A 24,746-nucleotide genomic window follows, 5' to 3' on the forward strand; every position below is an offset into this window, starting at 1 on the left:
CATTTTTCTAGGGAATCCCTATAAAACGCAGCAAGGGTTTCAATCTGGGGGAAACAATTTTTTTTTTTTTTTTTTTTTTTTTTTTTTACATACTGCCTTGTAAGGGTTTCGATCCTTCCAATGCTTTCTTTCTCCCTGGTGTTCTGCATCACCTGGTTAATTCGTCCTCCCCGACAGGAAGCCTGTCTGGCCACGCAAGCACCGCCTGAAGGGGGCTCCCGACGAGGCTCGGGGCTTAGCCACGCCTGCCCGGCCCGCACGCCCTCGCCCCCTCCGCGGAGCCTCGGAGCTGGGCCTTCCCACATCCATGTAAAGCGAAGTGAGCAGAGCTCAAGCAGAAACCGAAGAACGACAGGTGTCGACGTTTCTCTGAATTTAGGTCAATCCCAGTTCTACTCTCAAATGGTCCTCGGAAAGGATCATACTCCACACATCCCATAAAAAGACCCAACTCTGGCCCTGGGGCGAGCCCCGGAGCGACGGGATTTGTCCCTCTGGGGTCAGAGCCGGGCACACAGTGGGAAAGACCTAGAAGTTCCCTTTTTCCATCGCGCCGTGCCCGGCACAGCAAAGGCACGTACGCCTTGGGTGCTGTACCTCGGGGGCTCCCCGTGTTCCAGCGCAGCCCCCAAAGCCTAGGGGCGGCTCGCTAATTTCAAGGTTCGGGTGAGACGCCCAAGAAGGGCGTGCTCCCCAATGTCACCGGCCCTCCAACACTAAACGGAGTTTGGAGAAGATGCTCTCCAGGGACTCCGCCTACCTCGCCCTGCCTCACACGCACACACCAAGCTCCACAAGCGTCCGCGACCGTCGGGGGACGAAGGGCTTACTTGGTCACACTCTGGGGGTGGGGGTGGGGGTGGGGTGGAGGGTGGGGGTGTCCTCCTCTCCAGGCGCCAGCGGGGCAGGAAGACTCCCCTACTCCCCCGGGTCTCCACTACTCTCCCCCCAGCGGGCGGGGCTCCGAGTCCAGGTTACCAGGCCAGGCCACCTGGACACCCAATTAGCCGGGGAGCCCCCGGGCCAGCCTGGCCAATCGCGGCCCGCGAGCCCAGACGACCACGCGTGACGTCAGATGTGATTAAGTTGGCGCGTCACCTCGACGTCAGCCTCTCTCACCTCGGACGTCCCGTCCCGGGAGCGAAACTCCGGCGACTTTGGGCCCCGCCCCCGGGAGGGTGGAGGGCGGCCAATGAAGGCGGTCCCGAGGGGGAGCGCGGCCAATGGGACGGGCCCGGGGGCGGGGCCAGCGCCCGGGGGCGGGGCCGGCGGCGGCGGTGGCAGCCCGAGGTCTGGCTGCGCGCAGTATATGATAGTACGTCAGCAGCGGGATGGCCGTAGCTGTGGCGGCGGCTGCAGAAGCCCAGGCAGCCGCGGCCGCAGTGGAGGCTGAAGCCCGAGCGGCGTCGGCGCCGGCACCCCGGGGAGTTTAAGATGGCGGCGGGGGGGGCGGCGGGCCTGCGGGAGGAGCAGCGCTACGGGCTGTCGTGCGGGCGGCTGGGACAGGACAACATCACGGTGCTGCATGTGAAGCTCACCGAGACGGCGATCCGCGCGCTGGAGACCTACCAGGGCCGCAAGGTGAGCGGGCCGGCCGGGGCGCCCGCGCCTCCCGGGGCTCGGGGCCGCCGAGCCGTGGCTCCCGGCGCTCCCGGCGCTCCCGGCGCTCCCGGCGGCGGCGGCGAGGCCGGCGGGGCAGGGCCGGGCAGGGCCGGGCAGGGTCGCTGACGCCGCCGTCCCGGGCCGGCCGGGCGCCGGGGCGTCGGGAGGCGGGCGGGCGGGCGGGCGGCCCCTGGCGGCAGGGCCGAGGCAGCCGCAGCCCTGGCCCGGCCGCGCCGCCGCTGCGGGACTTTCCGACGGCGCCCGCGGGTTTCCTGGCGCTGCGCGTCCCGGGGCGGGAGGGGAGCCCTCGAGAGCCGGCGGAGATGACTCCGCGCTCTGGGACGGAGGGGGGAGCGGGGCGGGCGCTGCGCCGGCCGCGAGCTGCCCGGGGGCCCCGCAGCCCCGCGCGCGGAGGCGGGACGCACCTTGCGCTCCAAGGACTTGGGGCCGCAGGTACAGCGCCGGGCGGGGGGCACGCCTTGTACCCGCAGAAACTCGGGGACCCCGGAGAGGGACCAGCACCGTGCCCCGGAGAACCACACACACACACCCCGCGCTCCCCCCGGGAGCGACACAAAGGTCCGCGGAGGCTCCTCGGACCCAGACACCGGCTGTGTCTCGGGCTCGCGCCCGCCCGGCGCGACGGATGAGGACGCGGGGCGGGGGGGAGGGGATGGGTCCGCGGCGTGCGGGGCAGAGCCCCGGGTCTCGGCCCCCCGTGCACCCCGCGCTCGGGAGAGCCCCCCGCGTACGCCTAACACGGCTCCAGGACGGCTGGGGCTCCTAGAGACGCACGCGGGCCGCCGCCGCCGGAGGACAAGCCGTAGAAACGCGTCTTCTCGTTGGGGGAGGGAAAAAAAATCATGGCATTTAACAAGCGGCGGAGGAGGGTAGGGAGAGACCCGAGAAGACACGCCACGACCCAGTGTGCCTGGGGAAGCCGCTTACGGACAGGAAGCGTATGGATGTATAAAGCGGAGGGATAGAGACCCGCCGAGAGATCGGTAACGCTTACAACTGAGAGGAGGGAGGAAAAAAGCAAAAAACAAAGCAAGACAAAACAAAAAAACAAAAGCCACCCCACGGGGCACACTGACAGTCCAGTCCATACGAGACAACATGCTTCAGTTAACTGAAACAGGCACAGAGGGACACCCGGACGCAGACTCACATAGTTATTCAGATAAAAAGTGGAGAACGGAATTAACATCTGTTGAGCTCCCACTAGTGCCAGGTACTTTAAATGCATAGAAGGAAGACGGCTTTGGAAGCAGAGCTGCCAGAGAGGTGTGAAACCTGGTGGTTTTCAGTGGGAGCTTGTGAAGCTGGGTGAAGGGAGACTCCTCTTGCGAGAGGCCCCCTGCGCGCAGAGGGAGGCACATGGACTCCTGAGGGTGTAAGGTGTACATACAAGAGGCGCGCAGAGGTGGACTTGCTCAGGAGGGCACTCAGAGAATTGAGTGGGCACGTATGTTATCCACCAGAAAAGTGTAAGGTGGAAAACACTCAGACTTGGGGGGAGAGGGAGGCGTTCGTGCACAGGGGCGGGGGGAAGTACCTTCAGACGCACTGAGAAATCCAGGCAAGAAGCCTCATTTGGGGCTGGGGAGTGCGTGTGCACCCGCTAATAGGAACGCAAGGAAACAGAAATACAAAACTGCGTGTAGGGGATCCCTGGGTGGCGCAGCGGTTTGGCGCCTGCCTTTGGCCCAGGGCACGATCCTGGAGACCCGGGATTGAATCCCACGTCGGGGTCCCGGATATGGAGCCTGCTTCTCCCTCTGCCTGTGTCTCTGCCTCTCTCTCTCTCTCTCCCCGTGTGTGACTATCATAAATAAATTAAAAAAAAAAAAAAAAAAAACTGCGTATGTCAGTAACTGCTCCCAGACAGGTACACCTGCCGGGGAGAGATCAGGACCAGCATGGAGTGGGAGGCCCATATGGGGAGGCCAGATAGGCAAGCAGAAGGACAGATGCAGACAATGGAGAGAAACTCAGCCCTGCGAGATGGAGAGATAAGCTTGCCAGTTCCAAAGGGAGGGCGTGGGAAGGAATGACACTGGGAAGAAGGTAGGTCAGGGTTGTGAAGAGAAAAACACACAGGCTGAAGAGGAAGAAGCCAGCAGGAGAAGGCCAACTTTCAGTCAGAGACCGACAGACACATGGAGCGTAGGGAGATTCATCTCTGGGGACAGTAGGTCACCAACCACCTTGAGAGGACGAAAGGCAAACTGTACAATTGATTACAGCAAAATTGACAGACGCTCTACACTTGGCAGGGAAGAGGTCGGTGAGGAGACCCATAATGGGAAGGGATGGTGCCGGTGGAAAGTGAGGTGCCAGGAGCATCCAGTGCTCAATAATCCAGGCTGAGGCCCACAAAGGAGATAATTGTTTTTCTACCTTCGTATCTGCCTTCTACATTTTAGTGCGATATGCTTGGGATTAAGGTTAAAATACTTTGACTCCAAAAGTCCTCACGTTTATATGCCAGTACCTTCCAAGAAACAGGAGATCAAAAATTCTCTCTCAACCCACCATTTAGTTCTTGATTCTTTTTCTTTTTACTTTTTATAGTCAAAGGTACTGAAGTCAGTGGGTTTTGGGGTTTGTTTTGTTGGGGTTTTTTTTGTTTTTGTTTTTGTTTTTGTTTTTTTTTGGTCCTAACTACCTCTTTGCCGATTAATGTCATTACTATATTTTTCCATCTCTCTGCATGCAAATTAACGAGTCTGGTCACTGCGTATTGAAGCAGAGAAGAGAAAGGGAGAAGACTTTTCCAAGTCCTTCCACCTTTCTGAGGGCGGAGCCAGGTAGACAGAGTTAGTCCTGGCATTCCTTTTCTCCTGAAAAGCTGGTGTCAGAAGCAGTGACAATAAAAAGAAGAGAAAGAAGAAATAAACCGACTGGGCCTTTGCAATTGGACACTGCTTTGTTTCTGACTTAACCAGCTTCTGACCACAGGCCTCACTGTCATTTCAGCTACAAAATACTTTTTTTAAGGGTCTTGGAAAAGTGGGAATTGGGGTGAGAATATTAATCCCAGGTGGTTGAGAAGTGGGAAGAGGCTGTAGGAAAAGAAATGAGGGACCTTTCAGGGGACTGCAATGTTCATACTTACTCTAGTGTGTTCAGCTAAGTCTCCTACAGATGTGTTCTCCGTGACCTTTCAGGCCAGACTAGGGCTCTCCCATCATGGAATTGCTAGCAGTAAGCATCTGGCTAAGCTTTTATCTTCCAATAGGAAGATAACTTACTTGGTTTTTTTTATACCTTACGCTCTTATCAGAAGTAGGACCCAGGACTTGAAATTGTAGCAGCTGTTTAGAAATACATTGGCACATATTGGCCAAATGGGAAGAAGTTTCTGGTGGTCAAGCCTATTCCCTCTTGAGGAAAAATGGCTTTATTTTTTTTTTATTTTTTTATTTTTTGGGCTTTAATATTCATAGAAAACTGTCCCCACCATTCCTGTGCTCAGATAGGAAGGTTGATGCTTGACAGGTGGCCTTCAACTGACTTTGGCCTGTACAAAGTTATGACTATTATTCCTCATATTTGGATGACTTTCTAAGAGCCAGAAATTTCAAGTTTCCTAAATTATGCATCAGAAAGTTATTTTTACTCAGATTACTTTGCCCACTAGATTTACTCTTCTAAATTAATCCGCTTGACCTAAGATTTCAGGGAGGTAAATTCGGGGATTTTAGTAAACTACGATTTAAGCAGAATGCAAAAGTTCTTTAGATATAATTAATTAACTAGTATAATTAATTTAACTAGTATATGAGGTTATTATGGTACAACAGAATCTTCAATTGGAAACAATTCCTCACTGTTTCAAAAGACAAATCTAATTGACCATCATTATTCAAGTTTTCTATTTTTAGAGAAATGAAAAATGCTATCTTGAGAATCTTTCAACACAGGGATTAGGGGTAGGGGAGAGAGGAGAAATTGTGAGTCCAAGAATGGGAGTTAGAATTGGAGTAAGTATCTCCTAAAAGTTGTTTTCCACTCAATATGAATGCGGAAACAGTTTCAAATTGATCGTATATTAAAAAGTGTCAAATGGAAAGTAAATTTAGGCATAATAATACAGATACCTAGGATATATTGCAAAGCTACTTTTTTTTTTTTGAACTGTAGACAGGTTATTTTAAATGAGAGGAAAGTTGCTAAATAAAGTTACAAATTACAACTTTATATTCATCCTAAATTGATGTTTGTGATTGCGTGGTCTGTATAAGCGCTGCATACTTTAAGTGAATATATATTACTGTAATTACATATTTCTTCCAAATGTATCCTAAAACTGTATTTAAAATTAAAGCTCTTGATTCTACAATATATTTTAGCTAATTCAGTAATGTGTAGCTGGCTTATTCTGACGTTTATAGTAAGAAAAAATATCAAACTGTTATCAAATTCTGTCGTTGCTGAGCCTGTCAAATTATTTTTTTTTTTAATATTTAGTCTGTTTCGAAGATGGTGGCTCAAATAATATCATCATGTTTACCTATTACATAAAAACCCTTGCATAGGTGTGTTTGGCAGGGACTTTACATTCCCCATGCCTAAAATCAGAAAGCGGATGTGTTTAAGAAGGTGTCTGTTATATTCTCTTGGCAACTCTAATTATTGGCTTTAAATGAATTTTCCTTCTTTGATAAGTGTCTTCTAGGAAAATTATAGTGTTTTGAAATTTTGTACAAATACACTTACATTTAATTTTGCATGAAAAACTCTCAGTATTGCCCGATACTGTTATTTCCAATCAAAGCATAAACCTCCAAAGTTACTGCCCTTCACAATAGCTCCGTTTGTATGTTACTTGATCTTTCAAAATCACTGATTCCACAAATCATGAGGCAGGTGATTTCCTCTTAACTGGTCTTTCTACCAGGTGAACTTTTTAGCATTTGATTTTATATTTATGGTTTAAGGCATAGAAAAGATTCCTACCTTAAACTTTTTTCTCATCTCCCATTTTTCTGCCTGTCCTCAAACAATTTTGAGTGTGTATGTGTTCAATAATCTGCATTATAAATATAGAAGACCCTGTTCTTAAGGCATTACTTGAGGATCCAGACCTGCCAGCACAGAATTGTCACTGCCATAGGACATGTTTATTAACCAAAACAAAGAGGCTTGCATCATCACATTGTTTTTCTTGCACTTTTTAATTGTTGCCAGGTTTAAGTTTAAAACATTAATCTTACTGACTTCTACCTTAGACCCATCTTCAGGCTGAACTTGATTTTACATGCTTTTTATTGAGTAAAGTCAAATTTGTACCTCGTGTTGCAGTTAAGTGTTTGGAATTTTTATTCAAATGATCAGGTGCTCAGTGCAAAGAAGAGTGCTCCTCCCAGAGAAAAGCAGTAGCCAGATTGCCTAAAAAGATAGACAGGGAACTTTGGCACCCGAATTGGAAGGAGAAAGAAAGAACATATGTGAAGGATTGGAACATGTTCAAGAAAAGAGTTTAAAAGGAAAGGGGCGTATAATTCTTGGAATGATTTACAGGAAAGCTTATGGAAGACAATCACCAGATCCAGCCTTTCCATTTGCTCCATTTGCACTTGTAAAAAAAAAAAAAAAAAAAAAATTCATGAAGGCAGTGCTTACTAGGTAAGTTGTGATAAAGCCAACAGAGGAAAATTAGAATTTCAGCTGAACCAATCCTGGGTCATTTTTAACAATTTGCAGTGACCACAGAGAGGCTCAGGAGCCTGGCACCAGAGTCCAGGTCAGGTATTTGCCCACTGGGCCAAATGTATTTGGAGTATTTGAAAAGATGTCCCTGAAATGTGATGATCTGGGCATTTGTACATTTAAGATCAGCTAAGTTTTAGAATAAAGAAAACGATGTGTATATTACCCCACATTTGACTGTCTTGCATATCTCAGTTCCATACTACATTTTCCATGACTTAATGCAAAAATGTAGAAAAGCAGGTCTGGAGTAGAATATGGTAATTAATAGCCATATTTCCAGAGCCAAATTGAAACTGAAAAAAAAAAAAAAAAAGACATAACTCAGCTCAAATTTACCAAGGAAAATTGCTTTCTTTTCTTTTGCTCTCACCCTCTCTTTCTTCCTACCTATTTATAATTTCTGTCATGGCATTATAGCCTTTGAGAGCCCTGTTAAATATTTAGGAAAAACGAGTTTAAGAGCCTTCACTAATACTTTGCCAACAAAAGCCAAATCTAGCATTTCCGTGGCTGGCAGTTTAATATAGGCTATAAGAAGAGAGAATCTTATAATTAATTAGGCTGCCTGCTCCTTAAAATTCATGAGTCAAATTAGCACCCGGAATTGAACTCTATAGTCAGAGCATTTGGCTGCTGGTTTTATAGTAACTAGTTAGACAAATGGTATAAATGTCCTTTCTTATTGGGGATCCTATATATTATTGGTCTAAAAAGCATCCTCAGGTCTTAAAGGATATTTGCAAGATTTTAGCAGGCAAGGACTAGGTGGGGGACTACAATTCCAGCAGAGGGAAGGACAGCGTTAGAAAAGTTACAGCAGGAAAAAAAAGACAAGTTACAGCAGGGTCTGAGGAATTCCAAGGAATACCATATTCTACTTAACCTGAAGTTAATATAGGAGAAAAATATAGTTGAATTTAAGAGAGGAAAGGGAAATTACAGAAGGTTAAATTTTATTCTGTCAACACTGGGAAGACACTGAATAGAAATATAAAGAGATTTGAGCTGTATTTTAGGATTATCCTGGCCTCAGTGTTGCATGATAAATAGAACATGAATCTGGAAGGAAGTAGACAAGTTAGGATGAAGTATGTACTCCAGGCCAGAGTAAACTAGGATGCTTATGGAAGACATTAGAGATGAATACAGTCTCTAGACTTTAACAGGTTTTAAAGGAGTAAGATTGAATTGAGATTTCTAGCCCTCAGGACTACAGGTATTCTTGGTAGAAAAAGGGGAAATCAGAAGTAGTTGGGAGAGTGGGGTGGGCACAGAGAAGATGAGTACCATTTTAGTAAATGTTTAATCTTTTGTTTGGTGACCAAGAGACTTAGATTTGATTAGGTGTTTTATATTTAAGAAGTATATTCGGGAGTCTGACACTAGACTAGAACAGTGCTAAATTGTTCACATATCCTATAAACTTTGACATTTGAATGAAAATTTGGGGGATTGGTGATATTTGGGAGGAAGCTGAAATTATTAAGTGGGAGAAATTTTTGGTTTTGAGCAGAGATTTTTTTGTTTATATTTTCATAGATTTTATTTAATAACCTCTATAAATTGCACTTAAGACCATCATCAAGCACAGATAATGTGAAAATATAATTTGATTATAACATGAAGATCAGACCTGTGTTTTCTGTCCCTAGTGACTAGAAACATTAAGTAACACTGTATAAAGTACCTGAATTTACATTTCCAACATCATTTTGAAATTATTTTGGAGGCCTTAAAGGAGGCAATGTGTTCACTTCCACTTTACCTCCATTTCTGTTTTGGTGTTTTGATTCTCTTTTTTGTTGTTAGTTTCACTGGGAAAAATTAAACAAAAAAATAATGTGACCTCATAAAGCTTTGGTTATACATATACATTTTAATGGACTAGGTATGGTTGCATGGTCCTTGGAGATAATCTTGTCTAGAAGAATTTCCACTTATTCAAAGGTGAAGCCAGGCTTAAATTTACTGATAAGATTCACTGAGATGTTTAAGGATCTAGATATGCTTACCTAGAAACTTAAGTGTTGGCATGTTTAAAAATAACTTAGTATCATTGCTTTTGATTTCCATTATCAGAAATCATGATGCCTCAGAACCAGAAAACATATACATGTAGTAGAAACTCAATTGAGTATCTTAAGATTTTTTTTTTAAGATTAAGAGGTAAGAGTCAGAATTATAACTGCCAAATATTCATTTATTCATTTAGCAAACACTTAGTAATTTTCTGGCACGTGCCAGGCATAGAACTATGCACTAGAGATAAAAAGCTGAGTAAGTCCTGGATGGTCCCTGCCATCAAGAAAGTACTTGTGCTTTAATACAAACAGGCAGATCTGTGAACAAATAATTGCAGTAAAGTCTTCGTTCAAGGGTACACCTAAAGAGAGAAGGATTATGTTTTAAGGATGTGTTTGAAAAGCAGTGTCTACTTCTTTACCTCCCATCCTCTGCTCAATTCACTCTAGGTTGTCTCTGTCACACCTCTTGAGATTGCACCTGACTAGGTCCCTTCATTGGTCCTCTCTCTGTTCCTCCCTTACCTGACCTCAGCAGCATTCCAATCTGTTAACCACTCCTTCCTGTTACGGAAACAGTTGGCTGATTTTCTTCCTACGTCTCTGCCCATTCTTTTTCAGTCTCCTCTGCTGACCATCCTCTTTTTTTGACTGGTCTTTGAATGTTGGAGATCCCAGCTCCCTTCTCTAGCTAATCATTCTCTCCAGGTGAACTCATTTAGTTTTATGGATTTAAATGTCATCTATATGTTAATGACTTCCAAATAATTGATCTCCAGCTCTGACCTTCCTCTAGCTCCTGGCACTTTTTTTTCCAACACTTCATCATCTCATCAAAGTTTAACAGGCATCTCAGTCTTAACAAATCCAAACACAGTTCTTGATTTCACTCCTTAAACCTACATCTTCAGAAGTGTTCCCCATCTCAGTAATTGGCAGCACCTGTGTCACCAGTTGCGTAGTAATTGGCTAGTAATTCTTGATTTGTCTCCTAATTTCTTGACTTACTGATCTATCAACAAGTCCTGTGAATCTCCAAATATCCAAAATCTAACCCCATCCTTCACAAATATTTCAGTCCCAGCCACCATTCTTTCTCAAGGACTTCCATGGACTTGCAACTAGCCTCCAAACTTCCATTCTTAACCGCATAGTGCGTGCTCTACACAGCAGCCAGTGATCTTTTTAAAACATTAGGTATGATCATGCAGGTTCCTGGTTTTGAGCCTTCTTATGGCTCTGTTTGTTAAAAAAAAAAAAAAAAAAAAAAAAAAAAGATTGTATTTATTTATTTATTTATTCATGAGAGACACGGGGTGGGGGGGGGGCGGGGGTAGAGAGAGACACAGGCAGAGGGAGAAGCAGGCTCCATGCAGGGAGCCTGATGTGGGACCGGATCCTGAGACTACGGATCACGCCCTGAGCCTGGGGCAGGTGCTCAACCGCTGAGCCACCCAGGCGTCCCTGTAAAAATGTTTTAGATGGTTTATTTTATAAATTTCTTTACTTTAAAGATAAATCTTCCATTCCAAGTTCCTTTTACTGTTTCTCCTTGTGTTCTAGAGATCATGATCCCAAGAAAGAACTCTTCATTTGCATTTATAGTCAGATTTGACATGTGAGCTTTTTATATAGTCACAAAGCCTACATTAAGCTTTGTCAGAAAAGAAAAAAAAAGATGGGATATTAGGCTTCAAGTATTGTTGTTTTAACAAGCCTGGGTCGCAGCAACTAAAATAAATAAATATATATATATATATATATATATATATATATATATATTTTTTTTTTTTTTTTGCCTCATCAGATAGCTACAGTTTTTCAGAAGCTATCATTTAAAACAAGGATTATATTAAATAAATCAGATTTTAACCTTTTCTCACTACTGTTTTGGGAATCCTTTTATATTTCATTCTTTTCTGTGTACTCTATGACTCAAGAGACTAGGAGTCTTTTCTATGCTACAATGACTAGAAAGACATTATTCTTTATTGCACATTCACTTTAATCTGGTTCTTCCAAATTTGTAGAGAAGTTTCTCATATGTGAGGTTGGATTGACTAATGAAGCAAAGTACTAGATTTTGTGAAGCCTAGTGACTCTTTTTTGGCATTTAATAAAATATTGAGGCAAAGAAGGAGATACTGTTTAAGGTAGCTTTGATTATCATTTATCAGTAACTTTTGCATGCATGCTATCATTCTAAACATTACTTTAGAATGTAGCTAGCTTTTGACTAGGGCTAAATATATTTGATTTCTCTAGGAGCAAGTGTCTGATTTCCTGCACTATTTTCTGCTTTTGCTCCAGTTTATTTTCTGCCTCTTCTCTCCCTACCTAGATAGGTTTTAATTACACTGGTTAAAATATAATTATTAAGTGGTCTTTGGTTTCTCTATCAGGTTAAGTTTTTAAAAACAATAAAATGACTTTCTAAATTAGAAAAAAAAAAACACAACCACAAGTTCTTAAAATCTTTAAAGAAAGACGATTTTTATACAAATTGTATCCCAAGGAAACTCATAAATACTTTTTATTATTTGTGTAAGTGACAACAAATTCAAGTACCTGATAGTATCCTTAAACTGTAGTGCAAAACAAAAAAAGCTGTCAGTGCTTATCAGTTCTTATGAATTCTTAATTTTCTAACTTTCAGATGTTTCACATTTTCTATAACCATTGTTAAAAGAGTGGCAGGAGAGGCTAGCTTTGTAAAGTGGTGGTTAAGACCACGTTTCTTAAAAAAAAAAATAAAACAAAAAACAAAAACACCACATTTCTTAAATTGAGACTGGGTTTGAATCCCAGGCTACTTACTAGCTGTATAACCTTTGGTAATTCCTGGGGCTTAGCAGAGAATTGAAATCACAAAGGTGATCTCAGAATTCCTGGAGGTGATAGTAAGAATGATTATAGTGCCTGACATGTTTTAAGCATTCAGTAAATAGTAACTAAGTAGTGAGAAGCAATTCCACTTAAAGCAGTCTCTTGACCCATTACCATTTCTAGAAAGTTTTCCGGGTTTTGGCAAAGTTCCAAAATTATATTTGACTTTGGAAATTTTTTTTTGCGCTATCTTGATCATGACTTAAAATGCAACTTAGGCATTCAGATAAATACTAACTACTTAATAAATGCCTATTGATTGATTAAATAATTGAAGTTAACTTTGAGTTGAGTCAGAGTTCCATGATGGGCTCAGAAGAAAAGCTAAAGATGTATCAAGTATGTATCTAATCTGAGGGAATGAAGTTAGATCTCTATAATGTGTTTCTTAAGAGACTCTTTTCTAGGCCCAGAATGCTATTTGTTATGTTTGTATATTCATAAAACCAGTGGTGGTTGGTAAAGTAAAAGTAAATCATATATTTAATTTGTCTACATAGATAAGTAATATGTAAATATTCAAGAGATAGTTATAACAACTTTCATAGAATAAGTAACTTTCTTTTATTCAACCCCAGAAAACCTTAACTCTGCTCCTTCCACTATCATGTCAGAAATTATTATTACTCAGCAAAATTGAGATTACTTAGTAACATTACTTAGTAAATTACTTTTATAGTCCTGATACATTGTGAGGAATAGTTTCTGGAAATAAATGGACATAGATTTATTTGGTCATTGAGCAATTTTTGTTGCAGCAGAATTGGCTTGTAATGGCAAATGTGAAAAGTGTAATGACACTTTTGAGCATTTTAGTATTGCCCACACTTCTATGCTTAAGAATGTCATATATTTCCTAAGAGATCAGAGAGTTAATTCAAGGAACTCTAATAACAGTGAAACAACTAAGAGTTGAACAGAACCTTTTGACTACAAAACACCACCTTTATCAGGTTGTTGAAGCATTTGTCAAAAGGAGTTTCCCTAGTCAGTTTCATTCAGTCTGTGCTGTGTTTCTTGCTGGATGAAGATGCTAGATCACTATCTTACTTAGAGCTCAACTACTATTCAGTTAAACTCTAGAGTTACTTGATCTTCAAAGGAGCTATTTGGTGCAATATTTAATTAAAGCTAAAAATCAAAATTTGAAGCCTTTGTTGAAACTCATTTGTAATAGAAATGTACTTAGTAAGTCAAACATTTATTTTAAAATAGACGTCCTTATCACCTATAATTACATTATCTTTTAGAATTGAATTAAATATATATATATTATCAGTTGAGGTCATGTTTAGACTAAAGAACATTTAGACAAAGAGCTAACATGCATGAAACATTTGCTCATATTGGTATTGACTTTCAGAATTCCTGGTAGCTATCCCATTAACACAGTGGTCAGATGCATAATAAGTGATATAGAGTTCTAGCTGTCTCTTGTGCATTTTTAAAGCATTCTAGAACTAGTAACATCTTCTTGTCTAAAATTGGGATTAAAATCAATGAAGCATTGGACTTTCATGTATTTTTCTCTTCTGGGTTGTCAGATAAAGGAGTTTTTTAGTAACAGTGATCTTAGTATGTATGTCCTATTTGGCTAAGCATGCATAACTATTTCATAGAGAGGGTTTTATTACTTTTTAAATGAAGAATGGTAACATATTTATACATATTCCTTATACATGGTCCTTAAAGCAAAAAAAAAAAAAAAAAAAGTTATTGTTTAGTTTTTATTTAATCAGAAACTGAAGCCTGGAAATTGTAATCATTTTTTGAAATTCATTTTCCTTGGAAACAAAATGCTCCCCCACTCCCCCAAAAAAGAAAAAGAAACAAAATGCCAGAATTGAATGAGCATTGAAGGACTTTTAAATGTTCAGCACTGTGAGGTAACCTGTTACAGAGGCAAGAAAGGAAAGTGTTCTGTGTTTAGGACTTCGGGGGCTGGCTTTCAAGTCCCCCTTTCAAGTCCAGCTTTCCTAATCACTAGTTTGGTGTTCCTCCACAATACCCTTTACCTGTTAGAGACTCGTTTATCTCCCTCTGAAATGGGCGATAATGATGCCTTCCTACCATCCAGGACTGGTTTTAGGAAGCTCACTAGAGACAATGGATATAAAAATGCCCTGTACATTACAAAACTATGTAAACAAAAATGATCATTTCTGTTGAGGAATCAAACAACAGAGATAGAACTGTAAGCATATTGGAAGGTTAGATTCTAAATTCAAGTCCTGAAACAAAAAAATCTGGTTAAAGTCAAAGCTACTCTTATAAGTCCCTAAACTAAAGTGAAGTGTGGTTGTATTATTTTGTCTACAACCATGAATAGTAATGTGTAAAGTATATGTATATAGTAATATGCTGCTATAAAGTAGTACAAAAAGAATATGGCCAGAATGATTTTACAATCACTTTTTTCTTTAGATGAGCATAATGTAGATAAATACTTTAAGTTAAATATGTGTTAGACTCCTCTGTGTCATAACAACTAGGAGTAAGACAACCTATGAAAATAATACACCTCCAATGTAATGGAATCCTAGACAGGCATCTGGTAAAACAGCAGCTGACAAGAGTTAATTCAAAGTGGGCATAGGTGAGAGCAAAATGGTGGTATCCATGTTTGGTTTGGCTGTGAAAGGTTTAACATTTTAAAATTTGAATCCTTTCTCAGGTGGGCATTTATTCTCCAGGTACTTGCCAGTCCTTGTTGCTTTTATATCAGTCTCTTTAACATTTACCTGCCTTAAACACATTGAGCCTTTGATTCCTGATTTTTCCAAAGGAAGGCCTACCTGAAGAAACTGATCTTAAACTTGAATGTTAAGTAAGTTATTAGTATGAATTGACAAAATAGTGTTTGAGAAGGCATACCAGCTTGAAGGAAAGAAAGGAAGTAGAAATAGAGGAAAGAGTGCCTGGCTGGCTCTGTCAGTGGAGCATGTGACTTTTGATTTGGGGGTTGTGAGTTTGAGCCCCACACTGGATGTAGAGATTACTTAAAAGTAAAATCTTAAAAAAAAAAAAAAAAAAAAAAAAAGGAAAATGTTTACATAACAAAAAGGGTTAACAACAGCTGAGGCACAGTTGGGAAAAAGTAGAAGATGAATTTGGTTAGTCCTGTCACGTGGACGGCTTTGGTTGGCTTTGATGGAACCCACTGCAGCCTGTGTGACATGCTGGGATGGTATCCGAGAGAGGCTCTGTTAGCTCTTTGAACAATGGGCAGTATTTGGAAGGAATTGAAGGGAGGAAGGAAGGCCTTTATCTAGGTGTTCAGTGATAGGGGCCTGAAACAGTCCAGAGGTTTTCAAAATAGAGACTAAGAGCCTAATTTGAGGGAATCTGGAGCTGACTTGCCAAAAATGATGATTCAGAGCCATGAAGCCACCTCTGCTTCATTTTTCTTTGATGCCTGATATTCAAGCTTTCAGCACATTTTATCATTCTTTCTTGAGAAAGTCAGCCTATTCCCCCATCTCCTGTTTGCTCTGGATAAAATCATACTAATTTAGGCCTTATCACTAGAGTATTTCTAAATAAAGCATCCGCTGGAGCTAATGTCTAATCCTTTTCCCTAGCCCCAATCCATCTCTTTCCCTCTTTCTTACACATGACGGAAAGAGCTGCTTTCCCTGAAACACTTCTTTCAGCAGCTCACTTTGTTATTCCAAAAATTAGAAGGCCCTCCAATTGTTGATCACGTCAAAGGCAAGACTTAAAGGCCATCCCTAAGGGGGTAATGGAGGAGATTAGGGCAGGGTTATTTCACAGGGTGATAAACCTTTTGAAATCCTGAGATCTAAAATTTAAATTACTGTCCTATTTATTCTGTAGTGTATAGAAACTAAAACTGAAGACAAATTTTGAGGTCAAGGAAAGATTAGGCAGGGATCGCCAGGTCCAACTCTCATCCTTTGTGTTGTGTTTCAAGTGTGAAAGAAATCTGTACACAGACACAGACCTGCCCTTTGCTCACACAGCGTCTATTTCTGTCTCCTTGCTTTTTGGCTCAGGGCATTCCCTTTCCCTGGAGTTTGTCTTTTCAAAATTCCTTCTAAGGACCATCTTTTCCATAAGCCCTTTGGCTTTTCTAGTATTTCCTCTAACCCATAGTCTTCCTTTTGAGAATTCTTTCTGCACCTCCCAGTAGCACTTAGCCTAGTATTTAATCATTCTCACATGTTCCCCGACTAAAATGTGAACTCTGGCATGAAGGAGTAGGCCTCCATACTCTTGAATCTTCCAGAGCAGATGGTGTAGAGCACAAGGTAAAAGAAAAGCGGCTTCGCAGAATAGGAGGATTGAGTCCTGGGTTCTGGTCCCAGCTTAGTTATTAATGGGACACATGGCCTGTGGGGGGTAGGCCTTGGCTGTATTATCTATGATTCGGAATTCTGCTAATTCTAGCATTGTGTAATGAATGGCCTAATAGAATATGGTTGGGGGAAAGGAAAAACAGGCTGTTAATTAAATTTAAAGTTGTGACCCTGGGGAGCCAAGAAGATTGAAGTACACTTGCCAGAAAAGTATGAGAGAGGTGCCATTTTGGTTGAGGGAGGGGTGGGAAAGGGAAGTATAGTGTTTGCCAGTTTTGCTGTTGTTGAGTTTCGAATGCAAAATGTCCCTAGACAGTAATAGTAATAAGTACTAGGCTGTGGAGAAAGGGAGTTGAGAAATAGAGTAGAGATTCAAAGTCATCATCAAACAGGTGAAGTGAGCCTCCAAGAGGGAGTGGATCTAGAAAGAGCAAAGTGAAGGACACTAGCTTTTGAAATGAAAGGCATGGTACAAGAGCTAAGAGGACTGCGTAGAAGGAAATTGTGATAATGACAGAGAAGTGAGCAATTTGAAAATTGAGAAAAGTTAGCATTTGACCAAGAAGAATTGATGAAATTGATGAAGAATTTCAAATTCCAGTGGTGAACTTAAGACAGCTTCTGAGTTGCAGAAAGTCAGAGAGGAAATTATAACCAGCCTCAAAGGAGTTTGGAAAAAGCATTCTCATAGAGAAACATAATGGTGACTTTCTATACAGGAAATCATGACTGGGATTATGGCAGATACTTACAGCATTTCTTCTAAATACATAACTCTATGACAAAATATTAAAGTTATGAAGAGGGCAAAGCTCGTTATAAAATAAAATGTTCAAAAATTATATTCTCCTGGTGAAAATCTTGTAAGAAAACTGGTAACCTGTTTGACCCTCAGCTAGAAACTAACCTGTGGTAAAATGTGAGAATCTGGAAAACCACAGTTCATTATCAAGTACTTTAATTTTCTATTTATAGTATCCTTTTAGAGTTTTGTAAAGTTCCCCCAATTATCTCTTCCCTCCCCCTACCCTTTTAAAAACCTATTAAGAAACTAAGCAAGAATGTGTTTTAATGTGGCATTTAATTAATATGCTAATCATTTTTTTTGCCAAATTGCATCATTTTCAAAAACCTGAGTACACTTCCAAAATATACCTGTGGTTGCGTATTCAGAGAAATGTCAACAAGATGATCTTGCTCTAATTAAGGCATCTTAATATGAAAATATATAAACCTAGGTAATTACATAATGAAAAGATATTTTCATAGACTATAGCACTGACCAGATGCACAGATTTAAAGTTTAAAAATTTAGTTCTGTGACACATTAACAAGGTTGACCTGTTTGTTTCTTATATTTCTTTTAATAGAATTTAATTCCTTTTCGACCTTCGATTCAGTTCCAAGGGCTCCAAGGGGTGAGTACTCTTGTTGATTCAGCAAGAAAATCTAATATTCTTCTTACATACTATTATATTTAATCTCTTAAAATTTATTTTAACTCGTGCCTCAATATAAGGTCACTCGTACTTTGTGAACTTCATGACTAAATGTAAATTTAGTAAATGTAAATTTGAGTTACCTTTTCCTGATTTATTTAAAAATAATTTAGATAATACTTATTGAGAGTAGTTTTCCCCCAAAATCATGAATAATGGCATTTTTTTTACCTTTTTTGAAGTAAAATATGTTACAGTATTATGAGAAATTTTTTTAACCACAGTTAAGCAACCATAAAGAATTATTTTCAGCAAGTTATAATTATGTGATTATTGTTACTATTGAACTTTTGCTGTCTGCAGACTTAATTTTTTTTATTGTACATACTAAGAAATGAAATGTATAAATAGGAGTTTTTCCAGGACACAGAATAAATATTATGTATCTTATTGCTGCATTTAAAAGCATAATAAATAATAACTCAAAATATACCTATGAATTTTGTTTATAATAAACTTTATAGGAATAGTGTCAGTATTATTTTAAAATTATTAACTATTAGAGTTTAGTATTAATAAAAAGTCTCCATCATTCCTTCCCTGAATATGCATTTCTGAATTTGTGTCTATATATTGACTGTAGTATGGAACTTTGGAATATCTGTAAATGGATTTTAGCACTCTAGAAAAAAAGACAAGCGGAAGGAGAGAGATCATATTCCTGCTAATTATGAATCTACCTTTGTAAATCTTTATTATGTCACAAAATGAAAATATTCAATGTAAATCAGTACAGTCTTTCTAAACTTTATAACTTGAAAATATTTGAAGCATCAAGAGTTTTAATTATATCATTCAATACCATCTTAAGAGTACTAGTAAATAATATTGCTAACTTGAAGGAGGTGTTTGTGTGGATGTCAGAAGACTATCTGTGTGATAGCTTTACAATTAAGTCTGTTTTCTTTTCTCCCCTAGTAACTGAGCGTTTATGAATGGGATCCTAATTACAGCAAGCATTCTTCTGCGTTTTGTTTTATGGCTTGTTAGGTAGTCCTTAGCACCTGCTGGCACTATTTTTGAGGTATTAGTTTTGGTGGTTTATTTAAGGCTTCTTAAATTTTCTCACAAAATTTAATGGCATCGGTAATCTCTGAAACAATGATCCAGAGGCAAGCTTGAGTCCATGAACCCTGGAGGGCTCCAAGGATTTTCAGTAAAGGGTTATCTGAAATGAGAGGTCAAGACCTAGGAGAATAGTGAAGGTTTGAGCTGCTTTTCCCTCACTAGCAGCTGTTACCTTGTTTGGGATCTGCCTCTTCCCTTAAATCTCCGTTTTCCCAGTTAGGACACAGAGGCTAGGGAAATGCAAGAGAACATTTTACTAGGAGGCATCAGTTAGATGGAATATTGAGAAACCAACATGTACAGGCTTCAAACTCTTGATTCAGACACACGCAGCTTTTAGCAGTCTTAGAATATAGTTTTCTCCGGCACACTATTTGCCCCCTAGAGGCCCCAGGCACCATTGTAAAGCTGGCAGTTTATATTTGAGACCTTGCGTGTCCTTTTCTGGATTCTCTTACCTACCTCCCCCAGGCTTTCCTGTCTTATGTGTCCTGGCTTCCTCAGTTTATCTTTGCAAGCTCCATTCCCCCTTCTATTCCATTCCTTGCCTGGGTGTAGTTCACTGATAAAGATAACTTAGAGGTGAGTGACTGATAGGATTAAATCTTAATGGGTGTTCGAATTTTAACAGATAAGCTATTTTAACCCAAATGAATGGTTATTAGATTTTAGTAGAGTGGGGGAGGGGCAGGAGGCTGTAGACCCAGAGCGATGGAATACTTGGCCCTACCTTGCTTACTTTGCTTTCTGTCTCCTCTACCCCTCTACACCCACCCCCACCCGCAGCCCCCTTTTTATTATTCTAACTCGGAACAAAATATATGGACTCAGCATTGTTTCTGAGCCTGCAGCTGCATTCCATCCACCCTTCCCCCCCTTCTCTTTGCAGAGCTCTCACCAGCCCTTTGGGACTTAGTAAAAACAAAGAGTCATTACAGGGGAGAGAGTGGGTTGGCACAGCCCACAGGGAATACGCAGAGCCACAAATGTGAGGGTCTTCTGTACAGTGCTCCTCTGTTATTCTCGAGAGCCATGATAATTTAACATTGCCTTGCTGATTGCTTTAAAAGCCCTGAAGAAGTATGCTTACGGTTTTCCTATGTGGAAAATGTTCAGGACTTTTAAGAAGACTTTGTTTCAAATTTAGGTTTCCCACAAAAGATAGTTTTTCTTAATGAGAAATGCTAATACAGTATTTCAGGAATTTTGAGTTTTTCTGGAAAGGATTTGGCAAATCTAACAAATGTCTTTTACATCAAATGTAATCAAAAAAGGACATGAACTGTCATGATGGTGTCATATTTAGGCATATTTTAAATATAACTGAAGTACTGTTAAAATATCATTTCAAAAGTGTTAAGAGTATTTTATTTTCCTCATGCTAAGCACTGCATGGTTACTGCTGTTCCTTGTTACTAATTATAGGATTTTTCTTGCCTCAGTAATGTCTTTAGAAGGTCAGAATTTGGGTCTTGGCAGGTTAGCTTTTAAGCATATTTACTTTTATGCCTGAACATGTTCTCTTAGGTTGAAGTCTTCCTCTAAATAAATGCAGCCTGGAACATTAAACAAACTATAGCAGTATGCTGTTAATGAGTGAAACTGCTAAGAACCATTGACTACCTAGATTTTTATCATTGCAGTTAGCCTGCAGCTTTTATAGCATTAAAAAACTGTAAATTGTATCTTTCACAATCCTCACCCCTTTTCCTTAGTGGAAGACGGTGCTCAGTAAATTGAGTGATCATCGAAGGTATTTTCTAGAATCAGAAAGATTGAGAAAATACCAATGGGAGCAGTTGAATATGATTTCTAAACTCATGAATATCAGGAGCTGAATAAATGAGTGAAAAATGCCTTGTGGATTCTGAAGGGTATGGGTCAACAAATTATCCTCACAGTTCTAATCACATCTAGGATGCTCATGACTAATGGTTTATTAGGATTACAAATTTCAATAGATCATTCTAATTGAACTGAAAAGGTAGCTGGTAAGAGGCACATGAGCTACAGTAACGAAGTGTTACAGTGTTGTGAGGGTTGTATTGGTAAAATGCACCTGGTTTCCAAAAGCTGTCAGGTAAGCTTTATAGAAATCATTTGTATATTTATAGAAATATAGTTCTGCCTCTTGTATTTTAACTGGATACTGAAAATGTAGCGGGTGAAATTTGCCAAAAATATGTGTTCCAGTAAAGTTTTTAAAAATACGCTCTGAGGGATCCCTGAGTGGCGCAGCGGTTTAGCGCCTGCCTTTGGCCCAGGGTGCGATCCTGGAGACCCCAGGGTCGAATCCCACGTCGGGCTCCCGGTGCATGGGGCCTGCTTCTTCTCCCTGTGCCTGTGTCTCTGCCTCTCTGGAGACCCCAGGGTCAAATCCCACGTCGGGCTCCCGGTGCATGGGGCCTGCTTCTTCTCCCTGTGCCTGTGTTTCTGCCTCTCTCTCCCTCTCTCTGTGACTATCATAAATAAATAAATAAAAATTTAAAAAAAAAAAAAAAAAAAACGCTCTGTAAGGGCACCTGGCTGGCTCAGTGCTTAAGGGTCTGCCTTCAGCTCAGGGCGTGATCCTGGGGTCCTGGGATCGAGTCCTGCATCAGGCTGCCTGCCCAGAGCCTGCTTCTCCCTCTACCTGTGTCTCTGCCTCTCTGTGTGTGTTTCTCATGAATAAATAAATAAAATCTTAAAAAAAACACACTGTATTTTTATGTTTGTTGAAGGTTTCTTGTGTAAAGACACAATAGAGACAGAGCTGTAATTACAGTCTGTCTTCACACTACCAGGGGAAAGTTCTTCCCAGTATACTGTGCAGTTTTAAAAGAAGAGGTACTGGAAGCAACTAGACTCATTGTTTTCAAGTAATGGCAGTTTTCTACTGACCTAATTATTCTTCACAATAAATTTAAGCAGGTGCTTAATCAATGGTTGTGCTAATAGGTTTGTTGTTGTATTCGTTTCTTACTTATTGCATAAACATTCTTTTAGTCCTCACTGGTGCCAAGTACTTTGCTAAGTGCTTAGTGTGCAGATACAGGGATGTGTAAGACGTGAGTCTCGCCCTCAGGGAACTCAGAGTCTGACAAGCACACACAGACCAGTACTCAGGAAAGAATTAATAATGTAGAACTTAACCCAGAGTTCGCCACTCAGAACTTCTGTGTAAATAAGACTGTCAGGAAGGAATGAGGCTCAGGTGTGTATTTCTGATTGGTATGAATCAGCATTTTAGACCAAGATTTCAGTGCGTGCAAAATACGTCCTGGTGGTAGATAAGTAAAATCCCTGAAGGCCTATTAAAATCTGTGTACACATATACAAAAAGGTAAATCTGTGGTATCATTCAGATAAAAACTGAAATGGCAAGGTTTTCAATAGTAAATAACAGCCACCTCTGCTGGCCTTTGGTGGCCTTGCGGAGTGCACTTGCCTGCAGCCTCAGGGACTCCTGTCCAGAGAATGACTATCCCCAGAGCAGGGAGAAATAATGTTAACTTTGTCACAGTAATTGGGATTCCAGACCTCAGTATTTATGAGAATGTTGTTCCAGAATTTTCTAATTTAATTGCTTACTTCAGACTCAGCCATCCCAGAGGCTTTAGAAAATAGAACTTAGTTTGGCATATATAATTCAGAAATTATTTTTAAGAAGAAGACTGAAAATAGAAAATATTTTCTATAAGTACCGTGTAGTGTCTCCTACAAAATAGTGAGTCACACATACGTTTCCAGGAATGAACAAGGAATAACCAGCCAAACAAGTTTTAAATGTATGTCTTCCAAAAGGCACTGTGACCTTCTGAAGATTAAATCAGCATTTAACTGCTAACTTTAAAGGCTTGAATAATGCTATAAAACTCTTACAGTAGAGTCATTAACTGAAAAGAACAGAGGGTTGCATTTTTCTTTTAAGCATTCAGAAATATTTTATCAATTGCTTATTTTCCTTTGCAGGATCAGGGAAAAGATCAAGTATGAAATACTAAATTATACAGTATTTGAAATTAGTAGGCAGTTTCAACCCACCTACAGATACTTTCTGCAGACTACCCTTCTCTAACCTACTTGATACCTGGGAAGCAAAGATAACTATCCGTTTTAAACAGCAGGAGAGATAAAAATAAATCACCAACACTGCCATTCCTTCGTAGATGATATGCCTGTGCTCCAACTGCTTTCCCCTGCTGTTTTTGGTTTGGCTACCCCATTGATTTTGCCAATGGTTGTGTTTAGTCAGTCTGCTCAAAGGTTGCTGACTAACAGTTACCTTTAGACACTCAGCTCTGAATGTAATTAATACTAGAAGGATGTTAGAATTATACCTTTTTGTAATGGCAGTTCTGTTTTAATTTTTTAATATTATGGTGGTTAACATGTATATAGATAAATTTTAATATTTGCATTGAATTATGACTCTTATCCATCTATTAATATACTAAGGTATCAATACAATAGTAAATAGCCTAATTTGAAAGAAATATTTAACTTCAATATATATCCAAGATTATATTATATATAACATAATTTTATATGTCATATAATATATAACATATACTTTATATGTATAAAAGCTCATTTGGCCAGGAATATGGGCTGACATTGTAGAAACTCATTTTATCTTAAAAAATAATTGAACCATAGTTTGAAGTTTGAAGCTATTGTATATTGCCCAATCTGTCTATTTTATGCTGCCATACACTGCCCTCCTTTTCTTCAGGATAAGAACTAACAGCAGGGTTTCTAAAGAAGGAGAGCAATGGGCTAAATTCGGTGTCCGTTGTTTCACACCTTGGGTAGGTAACAGGACAGGCACCAGGGGACACGGCCCATCCCCTGTCCTGGAAGAGTACAAAAATGCCAGAGGGTGGGAGCATGACTTTGCCTTTGTGTCTGTGGTGCCTGCAGAAACTCTCTCAAAGTACTTGCTGACCACACCTTCACACAGATTCAGTGTGGGCTACAAAAGGACAAGCCTCCCAAAATACGAGCACAAACAGGAACTGATGGCATTTTGCTCTGTCCTTCACCACACTGCAGTCACTTTGGAAAGCAGCTGGAACTATGAGTGAAATCTGAAGCAGCCACAAATACCATAAATTGCATTCTTAGCAGTGAGTTATGCTGTCTACATTCAACAAGCATTTATGAATACTCACTGTGTACCATGCTCCACGATAGACACTGTGTAGACAAAGGTAAATAGGACTTTGAAATGCCAGCTCTTGTTCCTAACTGACATCATCTATTTGTCAATAAAATCTGCCTTGATGGCTTTGCCTTTTTGCTTCCCACCAAAACTGAAACTTGTGAAATTGAGTCGCCTGTGTTACAGAAATTTTCACTTTAATAGCACTCACTTATTTAAGCTTGGATAATAATATTTCCCATTCTATAGTACCTTGTGTTTCCTATAGTTAAACCACGCCTAAATTTGAACCATGAGCATTACTTCAGTATCTTTTGACCTCTTACTGTGTCAAGATGATATTTTAGGCACATAAAATGAGTTTATAAGAGCTTTATTCAAAAGAAAAGTCAAATTTAAATAAACAGGAAAAACAACTTAGAATATGGCCAAGCCCTAGATCTTATTTCAAACAATATTTTGAAATTTTCATTTTAACATTTAATGC

General features: G+C 40.5%; 1 protein-coding gene across 2 annotated transcripts in view; it reads left to right on the forward strand.

The window, feature by feature from the left end:
* The first annotated feature begins 1,298 nt into the window (after nucleotides 1-1,298).
* ELL2 (elongation factor for RNA polymerase II 2) overlaps nucleotides 1,299-24,746 on the forward strand; it is a 72,910-nt gene continuing 49,462 nt past the window's right edge. Inside the window, exons 1-2 of one of the 2 annotated variants that reach the window (XM_072790570.1) lie at nucleotides 1,300-1,581; nucleotides 17,920-17,967. In XM_072790570.1, the coding sequence (XP_072646671.1) occupies nucleotides 1,435-1,581; nucleotides 17,920-17,967 (195 nt within the window). In that variant the 5' untranslated portion in view covers nucleotides 1,300-1,434. Of the gene's footprint in view, nucleotides 1,582-17,919; nucleotides 17,968-24,746 lie in introns of both variants that reach the window. The other variant, XM_072790579.1, reaches the window with a different exon arrangement.

This window comes from Canis lupus, chromosome 2, assembly GCF_048164855.1.
Source record: "Canis lupus baileyi chromosome 2, mCanLup2.hap1, whole genome shotgun sequence".
Taxonomy (NCBI): domain Eukaryota; kingdom Metazoa; phylum Chordata; class Mammalia; order Carnivora; family Canidae; genus Canis; species Canis lupus.